General features: G+C 42.3%; 1 protein-coding gene across 1 annotated transcript in view; it reads left to right on the top strand.

Annotated features, from left to right (window-relative positions):
• Nucleotides 1-14866, top strand: part of gpc3 (glypican 3) — a 182277-nt gene extending 167411 nt beyond the window's left edge. The window contains exon 8 of the mRNA XM_072396197.1: nt 13217-14866. Within this exon, the coding sequence (XP_072252298.1) occupies nt 13217-13392 (176 nt within the window). The 3' untranslated portion in view covers nt 13393-14866. The remainder of the gene's footprint in view (nt 1-13216) is intronic.
• Nucleotides 14867-19023: the final 4157 nt, after the last annotated feature.

Consider the following 19023-nt stretch of genomic DNA (forward strand, 5'->3'; position numbering starts at 1 on the left):
AGCCTGGTTGTCAACCTACTGACCACACAGAGGATGTTCCCAAATGGGCCTAATGATTGATCTCTCCTCGCCCATTCACTGCACAGTTTCCATAACCTCGTGATAACTAATACCACACACCCACAACACACACAGATGCACAGACACACAAGCACGTCCCCTCCCGACCAGTCAGACCCCATGTTACACATTCTCCTGAGCATTCCAGGCCAGTAGAGCTATTCCAGGACAGGGACACCCCCCCACTGAACAACCCAGCCCACCCCTCCAAAGAAAGACCCACTGCCATGCACTGGGATGGATACACGAGACGCAGTCCTGTCTTCAACCTTACTTCTGTGGTGATATGACAGTTAAATAATAAGAATGCTGATAGTGTATTTGAGTAGTTGGTGTGTTGAATTCTGGTATTAGGTTACTGTATAGAACAGCTGTAGACCACCATCAGACAGGCTTTAATCAATTACAGCAGCCCATGTGACAATGTTTAAAAAAGACTGGTGATGGTCAGATGATTGAATGACTCGTCACTTGCTGCACTATATGCACACTGTTTCAAGTGAGCCCATGTAATCATAAAGTCAGCTGACTTATTGGTTAACATTAGCATGAGCCATCTTAGGCTATTTGTGGGAGCAAAATCTTTGAGTGTATTGAATTACACAAAGGTGCAGTTTATGAATTCAGCGCTGTCTTACCTAATTGAAATTGGAGACTGCAATGTGACATAAAGCTCTGTCAGAGGTCCTTGTAGGGTCGCTGTGAACACACGTTATATTTCTGGGCTTGCTTGGGTCTGCAGTTTTTTTTTGTTAAACCACAACTCTGGGATTCCACATGGCTTGTCTGACTTTTCGCTCATGATGAGGGCTCACCTGCGTTTCGATGCTTTCATGCACACCTGGCCTCTGACTGTCGGGCCTCTGTGGGAAACAAAGAACGCTCCACCATCCCCTCTCAAACCTGCTTGCAGATTTCTCTGAAAGCCTCTCTCTGAAAGCTTCCTCTCATACCCTCATACTAACTCAATTTTTTTTCCCTCACTTTGTAAATTCAGTCATAAAGTTTCACTGCGACTTCGCAAACGCAGCAGCAAACACTATAATTTTGCATGTAAAAGATTAAGATAAAATTTGAACAACTTATTAGCTCTGTCAGTTTAATTTCTTTAAGTTTTGCTTAATAGATGGAAATATAAAGAAATATAGAAAGTAACCTGTAATGTACCCCGCCTCTCGCCTGATGACCGCTGGGATAGGCTCCAGCCCCCCCGCGACCCGACCGACGGCTCAAGCTGGTATAGAAACTGGATGGATGGATAGAACCTGTAATGTTTCTAAAAAAAAAAAAGAAGTTTGGACACGGTGTAAACTGTAAATAAACAGAATGCAATGATTTGCATATTTCATAAACATAGAAAACTGAGCACCAAAGAGAAGCAGAGTGTCTCAAAAAAGTCAAGATGGGCAGAGGTTCAACTACCTGCAAATAAATGCATCAACAAATTGTGAAGAAATGTCAGAATATTGTATCACAATGTATAACTGGAAAGACTTTGAGTGTTCCATCATATATAGTAATATTATCAAAAAATCTGGAGACAGCTGAAAATCAGAAACTGCATTAGAAACCGTCGTGGAAATGACCTGTATGGACCCAGAAACACTTCCAGTAACACTATGCTCCTATCCAGACGGCGTCTTTTTCAGGGAAGGCCTTCCATATTCCAGCAGTACAACATCAAACCACATACTACATCTGTGACAGCATGGCTGAACTGACCAGCCTGCAATTCAGACATTTGACCAATTTAAAACATGAGTGCTCAACTCAAATCATGACAATGAAGACCCAGGACTGTTGAGTTAAATACTATATCAGACAAGAAATGGACAACATTCCTCTCCCAAAGGTCCAGCAACTGGTCAGTGCATTTTTTGTTGTAGTTTGGATCCGCACTCTGCTGACACTCAGCAGCCCAGAGCTCTGTCTCGTGTTTTCTTCTTGAACTCGGCGGGTCTTTGGTACATCTCGCTCAGCTCATGCTCAGCATGAGCCGACTGAATAGACCTCTTGTTATGTTTCTGCGCTCAGACGTTCGGTCACTGTAAGCACCCCGAAGGAAAGCAACTTTTGGGAGCTGTATAGCATTTTATCAGCTCCAGAGGTTAGTAAAACACAAAGTGGAAATATTCCTGTAATGTGAAACATGCAGCTTATGTTGAGAGGCTGTGCCGGGCTCACCTTTCAGGCCCGCTCCAAATTTTTTGGCAAGAACAAAAGAGCAAAAGAAAAGAGGAAGGTGATGAAAGAATGTGGGGAAAGAACAGAAAGAGACAAAAACGCCTTTGATAGCTCTAAAGGTTGATACACTGGGAAACCTAAACATTCTTTACTGTGTATGTGGGTCGAATTAACAGCCATACATGCTGCCAATAAGAGAACCTGGTATGTTAATCAACTGCAGCTGTCACCCCTGACCCCCTGCACCTGATAGGTGAGTCACACGGCGCCAGTCCTACGCAGTAGTGTTCGCCACATGTCTTCATCAAAGCAGTTATAACCCGAACACTGTTGACATTAGCAGCACTGGACCCATCCGCCACGTATGCTACTTCTCCCTTATTTCAGCTCCATATAGTTTCATAGAGCTGATTCTCAGAGCTGCTGCGTCTATGAATGTGCTTGCAAGAGAACAGTTCCTGACATGTGGTAACCAGTTAGATCCACAGGTTGGGGTCAGACAGAGGGAGAGGGGCTCTGACAATGCAGATGTGTGGAAGACTGCAGGTGTCTGGATGGAAGAGGAATCTGGGTGCCCACATGACCGGAGTCCTCTGTGGGTTTAAACCGCATGCAGAGACAGGAAATACAGAAGCACAAAAACATGCAGACTTAACCAAAGCATCAGTCTGAGAACAGCCTCCATCAGGATTAAACCAACACTGTTTCCAGAGACGCTTACGTACAATAGAATTATTTGCAAAGTGAAAGAAAATGTGAAATGTGAAAAAAAAAGAAGAACAAAGAAGGCTCTGAGCTATGAATTATATGTAAAGTTGGAAGAATGAGAAAACAATCACTTTCAAAGATTTATTGTTATGACAAGAGGTGATCCAATACAGTGATAAACGAGCCCTGTCCCAACTTTTTAAGGAATATACAGCTGATACTGAGTTCAAAATAAGCATGTTTTAGAAATGATCGATAAGATTTTTCAGTTTTGGACATTTCAGGTGTTGTCTTTGCAATCCTTTCTGTTGAGAATTCAAGCAACTTCCAAAAGATCGGGCTCTAACGTTTCACATCTGTGTTTTCTCTGAAATGCTGACACATCTGCTCGGCTAACAAAGATTTCAGCGCGGGTCCCATGGACTGCTCTCAAGCTAAAGGCAATAACAACTTTGCTTAACTTGACATGTTAAAGACGTTTTTTTGTCAGCCACACTGGCAGTGTTGTTTTAGGTATGTCAATGTCCTTTTACAGCCAGTAGAACTTTTCCACCACTCTGCACCTCTGTAATTTAGCAAATGTCAACATATGAACACCAGAAGATCACACTTATGTGCACATTCACAGTAGCATGCATGGATCCCTATGCGGTGCTCTGCCCCCACATGGAGTGAAAAATTCTAAGTAGGAAACCTGTAGATGTACACAAGCCTAAAACACTAAGTTTAATTCCACCACAAAGCAGCTCTTTGTCCACTTTCACCTCTTTTCTGTGATTGTGACTGATAAACTTGATATCTCCTAAAAATCAGCATGTTTGCTTTAATGCCATGAGTGTTGTAGCTTGCTGGTGTTAGAACTAGCTTACAGTGACCAGCACAGTTAAAGGCTCTTGGGTCTTGTTGATTTATGGCCATTGGTAAAAAAAAAACTAAAAAAAAACTCTTTCAGCAAAGTTCAACGCTGAAAAGCTTTGTTTTAGATTGGAAGGCTATGAACAAGCTCAATGATAATTTATTTTTCTCAGAGAAATAGAAGAGATAGAAATAAAGGAACAGATTGCTGTTCTGTGTAAGTCAGTCTGCAGCGTTTCTGCTAAACAAAAGCCTCCAAAAACAGATTTGGAGAAAATGCTCTCATCCGTGGCTGACATAATGATCATACATGAGCCAAGTCGAATCTGTTTGTGTTTTAAATAATTTATCGTGACTTTATTTTGATAACTGCTTCCAAGACTGGGTGTATAACTTTTCTAGTGAAGCCTTGAATTTCTGAAAATGTCTGTAGGGGAGAGGAGGTTTTGAAAAGGTAGGTGATAGTGGAGAGGCTGATAATGTGTAACTAACTGGAAATATTCTGACACAACGTTCCCTACAAGCATCCCTCTTTGAGCTTATAAACAACCTCTGTAAACTCAGCCAATCCTCCTCGTTCCCCACCTCCTCCACGCCCCTCACAAAAATAATGTAGCTTGCCACCATCTGTGTAAACAGGCTTGGCTAGTAAGGGCTGCAGTCTCTCATCTCGTTCACACTGGAATGGGCCACAAGGCCCTGTGTGTCCACAGCTCTGGGCTTGAATATGGGGAAGATGGGAAAGCAGAGGAAAATGAGGCAGGAGAGGAACAAGGAGATGAATTTACCCTCTTATTGGACCACTTAATGGTCTTCCACTGGACCTTTCTCAAATCAGTCCAGGGATAAAACCCTTAAGATTAGCCAGAAGGCAGGAAGAAGAGCCCTGGTTTTAATACAAGCGCATAGTTACTTGGGTTCTCAGCATCTAACATTAGGGGCCCACCAGCATTTGATTCATTTTGTAAGCCCGGGCATTTTTCTGTGTTTGTGAGTGCGCGTCTTGGAAAGGCATTTGTTTGCTCAAGAGCTTTATTTACATTCACAGGCACTTTTTTGGACGCAGTAAATTGATTCCAGGCCCATTCCTGGGTCGTGTCCATCAGCTCCGCCACAGTCCACAAACACTCTCCACACAGCAGGACCATTCTCGAGGCCCCGCTGCTCTCCTGCTTACCGCCACAGTGACACACAGAAGCCATTTTGTGGGAATGTCTTAAAAGTTTGGTTCGAGTGGTTTACATTTCACGTGTTAACCCTCTACTCTCACCTGTGTCTTAAATTCTCTCTCTGTCCTGTTTTTTTTTCCCCCCATGGACTGCTTTTGCTCTGTTTTTCCAGCCCTTTCTTGAAACTAACTCGACGACGCAGTGAACATCGCAGGAGTTGTGCTGTCAGTGTACTCTGAGCTGCTGGAGGAAACCGCAGGCTAACCACTAAAAAGGGCTCAGACAGATAGTGAAACTGCACACCGACAGCTCTCTGTGTGTACAGTCAGACCAGCCAAATTGTCACACGTGGCTTCGTTCCTAGTCTGCCTTTCTGCTGGAATGTGTAGCGAATCATGCCTGTTTGTCGGCAGGGACATTTCCATGAGAAACATGTCTCAGTCTGCCAGCTATATCTTTTTCACCACACCTTCTGCTGGACCCAGGAAGAGATTGGAAACGCGTGTCAGGCCCATCACGTTAGGAGATAAAGATAGTATCCAAAGAATGTCTGTAGCTCTGATAAGAAACGTCATTGTCCAGTTTGTTCAGAAACTCAAACGACTCTCCCTGCCAACCTCTGACCCTGGATCAGCACTGACCTCGGCGCTGGCTCACAGGCCTTCTCTGTGCGCAGCAGAGCTCCCCACCCTGAGTAACGCTCCCTTTCCTCAGCACAGAATCAGCTCTTTGTATGTTTGATTTGTTATGGTTTTTACTGCTCTCGCCCCTTGCCCATTTTTTTTCCCACACGGTGGCTAATATTAGGAATTTGCAGCTGAAATTTACGTGACTGTTCTGAACTTTTCTTTTCTCCTCAAGCTTCTTCTCTTTCTGCTATCTATGATCATATTAACCGCTAGCTGGAAGTGGAGACTATTAATACACTGAAGTGAATGTAATTTGGACTGTGCAGGGAGAGGCCAATGAGTGCAACATCTTCATCTTCCCCTCGCTGACACCCCCTCTTTTCAATGACTTAATGTGTTAATTAAGGTGTCTTGACTTGCATTTACTCCACAAACCACAATGTAGAAAGTGTCTGTGATTGGTTGGTTTCACAACTTTGACAGGATGCCTTCCGCTCTTATCAGAGTTAACCCACAAATTACTTGAGAGTTCGGATTTAAAGATTTTAAGACTTAGAGCTTCCTTGTGTTTTTCTAAACTTCATCCTGTCTCCTGACTTAATCCAATTCCTTTTGCTCTTTCCTGTTTTAAAAATGACCAAACTCTATTATCTCCTTGTATCCACAGCCTTTTTAACATGGCATCTCTCTGTCTTACTTTCTTGCCCTTTGTGTGGGAGGGTCCCTCGGTCTAGAAAAACAGTGAGTGTTGTGGAAGTTGGGAGGACAGAGTGGCTCAGTGAGCGGTGCTGTTGCAAAGGCCAGGGGCAGGGCCTCCTCTGGGCGTCCCGTTTGTCTTGGCTCAACATTCCCAGCCTCTCCGAGCGCCCCTGTGGTCGGCCTGTGGGTGGGGAGGCAGACGGTCACATTCCCCCCCAGCCCATAGACAGAGGCATCTCGCCCCATTCCATCAATGAGCAGTCTCAGTACAATCAGTCACTCAACGTGACCAACCAGCCAATAACCACTGTCCAGTATGTTATCAGCAAAGCCCAGCTCCTATCGTGTTTTTACAGAACCACTTTCTTCACTGAAAATGTTGGCTCCTGACAAACGATTGCACACAAGCTCCTAATTTTCTAAGCTTTCTGAGTTTTTGCCTAAGTGAATAGTTGCTTTGCAGATTTGGCATGAGTGATAAGATATTTGCTTTACTTGAATCTTGAAAAACAAAATCAAATTTGACCAGCTTAGGTGTGTTATGTGCACACATCGTCTGCCAATGTAGCAATCAAAACCATCTCTCCTGTTTCATAAGAACCACCTGTGTTTGGAGACTTAACATTCCACATACTTATCTGACCCAGAAAAGGACTTTGTGCATAGCACACATGTACTGAATAAACTGTACAGCACCATGAAGGTACACTCCCGCCAGAGGGGCTGTAATAATCTGTCAGCTGGCTACTGATGTGCGCCTACTCTGGAGGAGTAATTTAGTTCAGTTGAAGAAACATGTTTACTGACAGTGTAAGATCGGTTCTGTAACTTGTAATCTTCAACTGTAGCTCTCAACTCACTGTGGCAATTTTTTTACACTGTGTGCTTGTTGTGACAACTGCACACTGTAACGATAAGCCTCAGGCACCAAGCACTGCTGAAACCAAAACTCCAGACTCGCTCCCCCTCCCTTTTTTCTCTGTCCTTCTTTTGCAGACAGACAGAAACACCACGCACACACATGGGACTCGCACTCCAGCCTCTGTTTGACCTGGTAGGGTGATCCAAACAAACATCCGCTCCCCTGCTTGAAAACCGCAGCGTCTGGATGCATCAGCCTCTTCTCCCTAGGAATGGTCACTAAAGAAAACATAAATTCAAAGCTTGAATGCTACCATGATTGTTGACTTGCATGTGACTACCGTGCCTGCTCATTCATAGTCCAAGGCCTTTAGCGCTACCAGTCAATGGGTGGACTGTTGACCCTTCCCCTGGGTCGTAACTTGAGCTCATAAGGCCACGATAAAACTAGCAGGGTTACTCTAGCAAGGTGGCGTGCTTTGCAGAGTGATAGTCTTCAAATGGAAGGTTTGAATGGATGAGCAGGAGGAGGGCTCTGTTCTGCTGAAAGCCACAAGGGCCCACATTGGTCACATTAATCACAGCTGGGGCTGTGCCTGTTTTTATAGCCAAGAGTTATCCATCTATTTGCCTAATTGTCTGTCCACTACCCTCACTCCTCCCTGAAAGGCCCAGAAAGGAAAAAGAGAAGGAGAGAAAGAACGTGAATCTGAATTACTTCTGTCTGCCTTTCCAAATCTCAGTCAATCTAACTTTGTCCGTACTTTGCTCCACACACACAGGCACAGGTGTTCATCACTAATTATACCGCGATATTATTAGTCCCAGCCTGGCGTAGGAGTGTAGGGGGATCTAAGTTTGCATAGTCTTCAGTCCCAGTTGAGTTGTTTTCAAATCCTGCAGAACAAGGCCCCTCTGTGGTGCTACTCATGTCCAAGTGTTTAAACTAAAAAGAAAGACTTCCCCCTTTTTTCGTTTTTCAGAAACTGAGCCTCTCTCTTATTTTTTTTTTCACTCGCATTATTGCTGCTGTAAAGCACACCAACAACAATGCTCTCCCACTTTGTCTCTCGCTTTTTCACAAACACTCACAGAGACGGTTGTACCCACCCCACTCAATCATTCCAACACAAACGCACAAATGCAGACACGCATGCCTCCCCCTCCGCGCCCTGCCTCTTATCCACAGTGTATATAAAAGCTGTATCGAATTGCACCTTGAGCTTAATTGGCTCGGCAGTACAGTGTGCTGCTTCGACAGTGACAAATCGGTCTTTCAAAGCTCCAGAGAATGTCTGCCCACTGCCATGTCAGAGGACACAGGAGGAGAAAAAAAGTTAATTGTCCCCTGGCTAGTGTTCAAACAATGTCGTAACCGCACAAAAATTTGTTGGAAATGCAGTTTGGAGCTTTGGAGGTTTATTTATTTGCCTCACTCCTCTATTTAAGACGGTGCCTGGCAGCACAGAGGCCTGAAGGAAACAGACTTGCTGGAGAAAGGCCCTTATTCTTTGTGTTTCTACACAAGAAGAGCAAGTCAAAGCTTTGGGCATACTTATAGCTGCTGCGTCTGATCACGCAGTGGCTCAGAAAAGCCACTTCCTCCCACTGGATTTCTTGCATAAGGGAAAACAGTGCTTGGATCAGATGGGACACCTAATTCAATTAGGAGCAATCTGTTATTTTTAGAAGCTCAGATGTGACAGAGTGCATGAGTGTGTGTGTGTATGTGTGTGTGTGTGTGTGTGTGTGTCTGAGGACACAAACGTATACGTGCAGAGCCAAGACCGTGTAGAGTGAGGTATTTCAAAAATCCACCATTGTGTGTGTAAGTGAGTGTGTTTGCTCTGCATCTGGCTTGACAGGGGACAGCTCAGCCCATACTTGGCGTTCCTAACTATAGTCCAGCTTTATTACTGATATCCTCCTGGCCTATCTCATAACTCAGCCCCTTAATTTTAGTGTTTCACACAGTTTTCTGCCAGACAAGGCCGTACAGAATATGTCTCACACACACACACACACATGTGTAGGGAGGAAGATCTGCCCAATGTCATTAGGGAAACAGCTGTGGATGCAGAGCGGTAAGACGGCAGTAAGGCAGAGCAGCAGGTGACCATGAAGTCACTGTTTCTTACAGAACAGATGGAAGGAAGGAAGCAAATTGGGGGGGGTGAGATGACAAGCTAAATAATCATTCACTTTTTGCAACTTACATATAGTTTTCTAGGCTATTATTGAAAGAAATCTCCACTTCTCACTCTCAACACTTGGACTCTAACCCCTCTTCACCTCCGAATGTAATCTGCTTCGCTTGAAGGGATTTTTACAGTAGTTGTGGAAAAGGAAGTGAAACTCATAGTAAAAAGATGGTAGTCTGCCCTTCACTGGATGGTATAATTGGTGTCAAACAGTGCACAGACTCACACAGTTGTAATCTTGCCTACACCATCCCTGCTACCGAGTTGCTGCAAGGTGCATTGGTGTAACAGTGTGTGACATGAACCATTTTATTAGCTTTTGAGGATACTGTATGTTTTGTACTGTTATTCATTTTTCCATTGAATCTGCTTTGGAATTCATTTAGATTTTTCAAGTTTAGTTTTCCAAGTGTAGGTTTCAAAGTAACATTATTTACAGTTCTCTTGGAAGATTTGAAATTTTGAAAATATTGTTTTTCTACAAGACTTCAGTAGAAAGTTTAAAAAATCCTTTCAGCATTTCCTAATCCAGTAGCACAAATAGTACCACCCAAACTGTATAAATGTCAAGTTTACAGGGTTTTGTGCTGTCATTTGTTTTTGGCAAAAAGCACACACAGACACGGGTATTTTTGAAATTGGAGTTTTTCCTTCCTCAGTTCCAAAGAGAAAAAAAAACACATCCACACAGCAACTTTACAAAAGGAAACTCTGCCCAAACTGACACAGTTGAAGCTAAGTAGTACAGGGAGCATGCAACTTACTTGACAGGACTGACAGGTGATCCACTAATTATATTAGGGCCACATGAAGGAAGGAACAATACGACAAGTCGTTTGTTTTTTCTCTAATAAGAAATTTCCACCTTCAACTTGTGGAGAAAAAAAAAACTGAAATAGGAAGAATAAAGTTGGCTTTCGATTTTGAATTAAAGTCGAGGTGTTGAGAAAAAAAACGTCATTTCAAGATTAAGGTGTAATCACCTTGTGAAAATGATCAGAACTGATCCCATTAATTATTTCTCTAAGTGATGCTATTTTAAAGAGACTGAGAAACCACACACAAAAAACTTATTTCTCAACATTTAGACATATCTCTTGAAATGGGAAATGAGATTAAAAAACTTCTTCCTATATTATTATTTATTTTATTTATTTTTAGGGGGTTACCCTACTACTTCCTACATAACAGTTTCCTGCCCTTCACTGTACAGCTCCGTCAAATGCGACCGTGATGTCTGGACATGCAAAAATTCTCTTGTTCATTCTTCAGTGAAAACCACCTTGTTCTCAAAGTTGTTCCACCAACTCCAGGTCTGGTCATAAACATCTTCAACGCTATCATAAGGCTCTGTGTCGTTGTCATGCTGTTTAATGTTGTAGTGTTCACCATAATACCACCTGACACCTCCTTTCCTCGATATAGTCAGCAAATAACTGTAAAAAGTGTGCAGGCATGTAAAAACGTCAATAAGGTTAGCACCAGTGCTATCTTCGCTAAGTCTGCCATTGCTATCTAAACAAAGAGAAGATGTGCATGTTCTGAGGTTAAACCAAGGATATAGCAGTGTGCAATCTGACATTAGGCGCATTCCCACTGTAAGAACGTTTTGCAGTTCCTATAATCTTTTCAGGAATAGGGCCCTTTTTTGGAGCATTTGGACATACAGGAACGAGGGACCACGGCCCTCAGTTCCTAACTATTAGATGATGTTTGGCGTTTAGAGATGTTTGGTGGTTGGTAGTTATGCCCTTTTCAGATTTCCGCTTCTTCATTTCCGCTTCTTGTGGCCCCGCCATTTTTAAAAACTACTGTTGCAGCTCTGTACAACAATGGACAGAGCCACTGATAAATGGACCGACAAAGAAGTAAAAGCTCTTCTGGCCATCTACGCCTGAGAGGAAATTCAGAGATTTTGAAGGCTTGCAGTGGAATATTAAAAATTTTTTGACGACAACTTGTCAATTCTCTCCTTAATTTTCGCGGGTTTTGTTTTGTTTTGTTGTTGAGCGTGGTCCTAAAGTAACACGTAACTGTCGCAGACGGTTGCGTCACATCAGTCCCTATCAAGGTCCCTGACTCATGTGCAAATGCAAAATGAAACAGTTCCCCTGGGGAAGGGCAGTTCAGTTCAGAACAAAATTCGAGGTGGACTTAGAACTACGTTCTTAGAACGTCTCTGTCTGAAAGCGGCTATTGTGAGATAAAATCCCCAGTGTTCCAGTCCACACATGAATCTTATTGTTGGAATAAGTGAAAACCAAGGAAGGCATTTTCCAAAAAGTTTGGTTTCAGTGCCCAAAAACTGAATTTGCATGTGGACAATAGCTGTAAACGCACGGAAAAAATATATGGCTATCAAAAATTCCCCTGTCTGTGTATGCTAAGCTAAGCTAAACCACTCCCTGGTCTCCCTCAAAAGTTAATGCGCAGTGAAAAGAAGGCAATTTCCCAACATGTCAACTATACTTTTACATGAAGGAATTCTCCGTAAAGAGTCTCTGTCTGGATAAAAAGGACCAAAAATTGCCAAAATATATGCTTGAGTTGGAATCTCTCCCGATATATTCTCATACTTATTGGTTCAAATAATGTTGTCCTGCGTAAGCCACAAAAAGAGGTGGACATTAGCAGACCCAAATTTTGGAGATATCCTAAAAGTTTGACATTGATAGTGTCACGATCCATGTTTTTTGTGTACTGGTTTGTCTATGTTCTGGGTTTGTTGGTTCATTCTTGGGTCATTCATGTTCTTTGTCCTAGTTCAGCATTCTTTTCAGTTTTAGTCCTCGTTCTAGTCAGCTGCCCAGTTTACTTATCACTACCACAGATGTCCTCAACTGCCTCTCATTCCCTTATCACCTTTGCCTTGTTTTTGTTACTCATCTGCACCCTCTCACCTAATCAGCCATCCCAGCATACTGTATATGCTCCTTGGTTTTCAGTGTCTGTTGTCAAATCCTTGCTGTTACCGTTGATTTGTTATTGGTTTGCTGTCTGCATTTGGGTCCTCTTCTCTCTTTTACCACCAAATCGTAAAAAAGTGTGAGATTGTTATTTCATTCTTATTTTTGATCGCATTAATTATTTTACTACTGTTCATACCACCGTGTTACAGCCCGGCTCTGTTTAAAATAACACCAAAGGATACCTCGTGTGTTACAGCGCGATGTCAGAGGGTTGGGATCACTTTTCTGGCTGCATACACGGGCCCCAGGTGTTATCTCTACATACCACAAATCTCTTACTCCCTCTGTCCCCTTAAACAAACCCAATATAATGCATAAAATCAAAAAGTTTGAGTTGGATCGTTTCTATTTGGGTCATCTCCTTCTCCTCAAGATATTGTGACACTGGCAGACACCACTTTCAAATGGTAGAGCTGTGTGACATGTCATAAACCAGTGTTTTACCCACTTGTTTTATTTCATTATACTCTACGAGGCACAAATCAGTCAAAAATATTTAGGTTGATTCTGAGCCCTAACTTCATGCAGCCTCTGGTTTTTATTTCTATTTTTTGTTTTCAGCAACTCGCCACGTAAATCCACATTTCAACACTCTCGGAGTAAAATTTACGTGTGTGTGGTTCAGCATGTGTCTACAAAAATAACATGCAACATCTGGTTATATGAGGGGTTCTGGTTTCTCCCGATGTAACATTGTTTTAACAGCTGTGTAAGACATCAGGCAAAAGTAAGACAGACATGTGTTTTTCAGCTTTTGTCACTGTGTTTGTTCTAATTGTCTCCGTCCTTTTCCCTGCCGCTCATATTTTGTATTATTTTACCTTTTCTCATTATCTTCTACCCATCTCCTCAATCTCCTGCTTTGTCTGTCTCCCTCTCAGACCTTTCTGATAACCTAGCAATGGATGACTTCACCTTCCAGGAGCAGCTGTTGACCCCCCGGCTGGCCACAGCCGGGGCCGGAGGTGTCTCGTCGCCTGCGGCTCCATTGTGGAGGAGCTACCTGGTTCCAGTCCTACCGATAACGTTCACTCTGCTTCTGCTTTGTCACCACTGACCCGTGCAAGATTCACAACAAACTGTGTGGAAAGTGGCAAGGCTTTTGGACCTCTCGTTCCCGACATCAAGTCCAGTGGCTCATCAAAGGAAGCGTGACCAACAGAAAATGTTACTTTTTTTTTTTAGCTGTGTCAAGTAGAACTTGATTTGCTTAATTCAAAATCAAAGTTTGTAACAAACCCCTGAAAGCACACCTGATACACCCATGTGCAGCGTGTAAATAAGAAACTTGCCTAATGACCCAATTCTACCATACTTATTCCAACTTTTGTGCTCTCTTCTCCTCACATCCTCTGTATAGTGACAAAGTGATGGAGACCCTCATCGCCAGCTTCCTAATGGACCTGTTAGTGAGGACTTAACACACAACGGACCTTTTAACAGTGCTGCCTGTACTATTGCCCTGCAGGAACAGTCTGGAAGAAGCAGAAGTCAACTGCTGCCATTTTCCTTCATGACATTCCAGCTCTGAACCTTAGCTGTTTTAGGGAGCTTCCCGTTCCCAAAAGCTCATCAGAAGTCACTTATTAAAGACACATTTTTCCAGAAAAGGCTCTGCTATTGCTTAAATCTGTCTTTCCTGCTGATTGTTTATGGCCTAGTGACAAAGTATTTCAAATCAATTCCCCCACACTTCCAGCGTCACTGGCTGATTCATCTTTAAAGCTGGTACACGTGTACAGTCATATGTTTCTTTGTGTTCTTGCCGTGTTCATTTGCAGCATATTGGTTTGTGGCTTCAACTACTGGCTGAACTGTGATACATCGCTGCCATTTTCTTGCATATCCTTAAGCCCCGCGCATAACACAAGCAGTATTACGAAATATAAATATGTATAATAATGTGTAAAATGATCTTGTTATGTTTGTTTGCATTGAACTTAATGTTTTCAAAGTCTGGCCTCTGTATTTAACCTCGTGTTCGTATGTGTTTTTTAGTTTAAAACCAGGAGCCAGATTTCATGTTACTGTTTGTTTAATTTTGCTTGGTTTTCAAAATGAAGTGTGAAGAAAAACTGAGTCAACTGCTCGTTGTTTATATTGAAGGGCACAAGATGGATGTGTGGAGGAGCACTAATTAAAAAACGGAAAGTTATCTGGTGCTACTTCACAGCTGTCAGTTTTGACTGCGCTCACAGCCAACTGTTTAACTTGTCCTATCAGCACAGGTGTTACCAACAGTAACTATGGCCAGCATGCAGAGTACCAGTGTCCTGACACTAGATTACCTACACAAGATGTTGGTTTAATGAGGGCAAATAGTTCCACCTGTGTTTGTCATCATAACGCTCATTTATGACCGGTTTGAAGGACATGACCCTGATAAAAAAAAAAAAAAAAATTTTAAAATGAAAAAACTGCACATTTTTAAGGTTATTTATTTATTGTTTGTTTGTTTTGTTTTCAAGATGAGTGTTGATGGATAACGTAGGATGTAAAATAAATTAAATATGTTTTACTGTTTCGTGTTTTAGTCGTGTGTCTGTATGTTCAGGTGTTCCAAAGAGGGAAAAATTCACATTGTAACTTCAGTTGTGATGGAACTGTATTTGCTCAAATATCGTACCTTGGTACTAATTTGAAGTACAGACGAAGTCTTCTTTATCTTAAGTTTTAGCTAGTTAGCAAGGTGCTAAACAAATGAACAACTTTTATGACATAATATTTTTCATATAAAGTAAACTACCCTATAGTTTCTACTATATCACTTCCATACTTATAATTTATAAGCACCGCTGAAAAGATTAGTCCATTAATAAGTTAGTGGATGGACAGAAAATTGTCAACCACATTGATCGTTTAGATTTCGCACAAATTTGAGAGTATTTGTACAAATCAGTTGTTGGAAATCAAACCAGATTGTTTCATTTAAAGAGACTAAATATTAGTCCTATTTGGATATAAAATGGTCGAAAATAGCAAAATCCAGATTGTAATCTAATGACATATAATGGAACAGGCACGTGGGGCATGTCTCTGTACCTTTACTTTTGTTACTTTTAAGTACATTTTTGTTACTTTTATGTTTCGCATTCAGTGCAGGACTTTTTCAGTACTTTTCCAGAGTTTTTTTTAATTATATGCTAAGGCACTCTGACTTAAATAGATATCTGGCAAAGATATCCTTAAGTTTAATGTTAATGTCAGAAGCTGAAAGAGAAAATACATTTTGGGGGGCTTTTAAAGAAAATGCTCGCCCTTTAAATACTCGCCCTCTCATCAGTCTAGAAAGTGGTATCTAAAAATCCTGCTTTGAGGTTGGACCTCTATACATTTAGATGTTCCAGTCTGTTGGACTGCACCACCCACCCCATTCACACCCGTCATTACATTAGGGCGGGGTTAACTGTGGTCTGGTGTACTTGTGACCACACTAAACTGTGATGTAGCAGTTCACAGTTCACAACCCCCCCACCCCCCGCAGCTGCTCTGTGGAAGCACAGGCAGGTGTTTCAGCCTGAGCCTGAAAAATGTGCTGCTTTTTACTCTTGCGTGCTTTCAGTTGTTGATTTTTCTCCAGAACATGTGAGGTCATGTTGAGGTGTTCCCACTGCAGCTATACAGCTATCAATATCAGAAACACATTTGGTGTCATCTAACATGCCATTGGAGTTTCGGGGTCAGTTCCTCAGTGTCACAGAGCGCTTCTGCGTGGACTTTACACAGCTTCCAACAATCAAGAAGTCATTCATTAAAACAGCAGCAGCCAATTTCTACAGCAGTAGCAGCCGGGGTGGATCAGATAGAAATGCAGCTGCTGGACGAGCCTTCTTCAGTTAAATAAATGGCTAAATCTTTAGCAGGATATGAATATCTGAAAACCGCATCCTCTGTGATTCTCAACCACACGACGTGTAATCAAACTTGTAATCAAAAAATGGTCAAAAATATGATACTGTGAGTGTTTGATGGCTAATACCACAACTTCTGTAAAGTTGTGCTTTTTTTTAATGTCTTGCATTTAGTCTCTCCACAGTGTCTGTATCCTAAGGGATCTCCTGACAGACTGTAAAAAAATACGTATGTTGTTCAGAGGAAAAGAATTCCAAGCTATTTCTACAATAAAGGCTCAAAAATTGCACCATAGCTATCTTTTCCTTCCTCTGTTATCTACTGAGACACCACTCCCATCGCACTGCTGATGAAGTTTCCACTTTTTATTCGTGTCATGTTTCAGGTGCGACTGGTCTGGATTATCGGTCAGACCGACTGACTGCACAACCTACATCGTGTCGGTCCTAATGACCAATCAGAGCATAGCAGGCATGGCTGAAAAATAAAGAAAACTAGTTGGTGAGATTGAATGTACATGCTTCTGTTTGTAGACTTACCTTAGACCAGCCTTTTACAATCGTGGAATGCCCTCAGTGACCACAACCACAGCTTCTGTATCAACTGAAAATTATGCTGGTGAGACAGAAGTCACTCCCTTCTGATTAGGTTGAGTAAAACAAAACAAAATAAACTCCCTTCCAGCATGAAATTAGTGTCACGCTGAATGAATTAAGTGACATGAAGTTACAATTGAGTTTGACTGTGAGGCTAATTTTACATGGAAATATGGACAGAATGAGAAATTACAACGTTAAACTGATGCTGTTTGAATAAAGACTTGCTGTGACTCTCCTCCAGGCAGCACGTCTTCTTAAGTTGGTGAATATCCTGTGAAATGTGGGATGTCATTAACTGGGGTTAAGAGTGTAAAAGGGAGGCTGAAGAAAACAAACCATGAAAAAAAAGAGAGAATCAGATTTGACTATTCAGGGAGGAATTTTCCATGAGGTGCAAGTAAAAGTAAAGAGAAAATGGATGGCACTTTTTAGATTCTATTAAGAGTGCTGGACGTGTATGAATTACTTTATGGGCCTTTTGCCCTCTGATCCACTTCAAAGCCACTTGTGAATCATATAATTTACTTGTCTCTGTGCTGGTCTTTCAGTTCTTAGCATCTTCAAAGCTCCATGTGAATCATGTGTGCTTGTGTTTGGATTTGTATCCCTCTCTCCCAGCAGATGAGAAACTACTCGGGGCAGAAGAGCTTCACTCTGCCCCTCTCTGTGAGGTTTTCTTACACCGAAACTAATTAGGAACCCCCCCCCTTGGAATTTGCCTTAATCAGGTAATAGATGCTCATCCACTCAACAAGGTTCATTAGTCCTAACTGTTTGTGTTTTGTCTCCATTTTGAAGGCCTGTCTGCTCTCTTAACAAGGTCAGTCTCTCACTGCTCACACATGACACACCTGTCCCAGCAAACACGCTTCACAGTTTGCTTCTGTACCCCAACTCTCTGCTGTAACTTTTCACACCCACACACCCACCTCTCAGCAGATCTAGATAAAAACACCATTATCATCCAGCTGTGCTTTTCTCTCCTGAGCCGGGTTGCAGCTTTTAACATGGTAAAGAGAGGCTGATTATTAGGAGATGAGCAAACGCTGGCTGGAGGGAGAGCAGCAGCTAACCCAGGATGGGGGGTTACACTCTGAATGCTAATGCGAAGCTTGAGAATGGGCAAACAGGCCTATTGAAATGCAGAGTTCACATGTTTTCTTAGGCTAATATTCGGGCAATGTTGAAACAGCCCACATCTTGAGAGTGAAAGGTCAATTTGATGTTAGTCAGCAGGAGCAGGGAGAATAGCTGACTATGAGGAATTGTTGCATTTTCTCCTATGAATATGTATTTCAGCACCATTTCGGTCACAAAAAGGTATTTGAGTTGGAGTAACTTTGGGAGTTAGAAGGCTCATCAAACAGTCCATATAAATTCAAATAACCATGTAATTCAGGTGCTTGGGTGTGTATGGGCTCCCCAGTCCAGTCTAATTTTTTTACCAAGCTGGATGTTGAAATTCCTTTACCAGGGGGAAAAGCCTGAGACATGTCATGTCGTTCAAAGCTCATTCATGTCTAATTACCATGGCACTAGACCATTTTCTTACCCATTGTGGGTCTATTGAGAGGCGCACCGGGCCCACGCTCTCCCATGCGCACAGCTCCAGCATCCTCCTCCTGCTCCTCAGCAACCTCTGGCTTCCCCTGCAGCAGCCAGCAGTCACACAGAATGAATGGAGCCGCCTCAGGAATGTGGACACAAAAGGAGGAATGTCATTTTGCTGAGTGCTGCTACCCCCCAGACCAACGGACATGTGTGCGCACACACACACAAACACAGGAGCACCCCACAAGCCCAGGCATGTTTAAACGCAGGGGGGTAAAAGTCTTGTTATGAATATGAATATATCATTTTTAGATGAAGGGATCAGAACGCGGCATTGTTAATAATCACTTGCGCATCTTCTAATTCAGAATGAAGATTGTGATTAAAAGTGAGGAGGCTGGAGGCCTGGGATTATGGTGACTTAAAAGTCCCATAGTTAGATTTGGACACGTTATTGATTTAACTTATGTGGAAAAATTAACTCAAATGTTTGGGTTTTTTTATGCTGCAAGTAGGGCAAAGGTCACAGTCTGAGAGATGCATGACAGCAGTTATGTCGAAATGCAAAAAAGATCGGATTTTTAGCAGAATTTGCATCATTTCAAGTTCTCGTTACGGTGACGAGATACTCTAGAGATTTGCCCAAAAAAGAAAAAAAATCCCAACCCATCATCCTGTTTCGTGTG

Source organism: Leuresthes tenuis, unplaced genomic scaffold, assembly GCF_036924035.1.
Source record: "Leuresthes tenuis unplaced genomic scaffold, fLeuTen1.0.hap1 SCAF_11, whole genome shotgun sequence".
Lineage (NCBI taxonomy): Eukaryota > Metazoa > Chordata > Actinopteri > Atheriniformes > Atherinopsidae > Leuresthes > Leuresthes tenuis.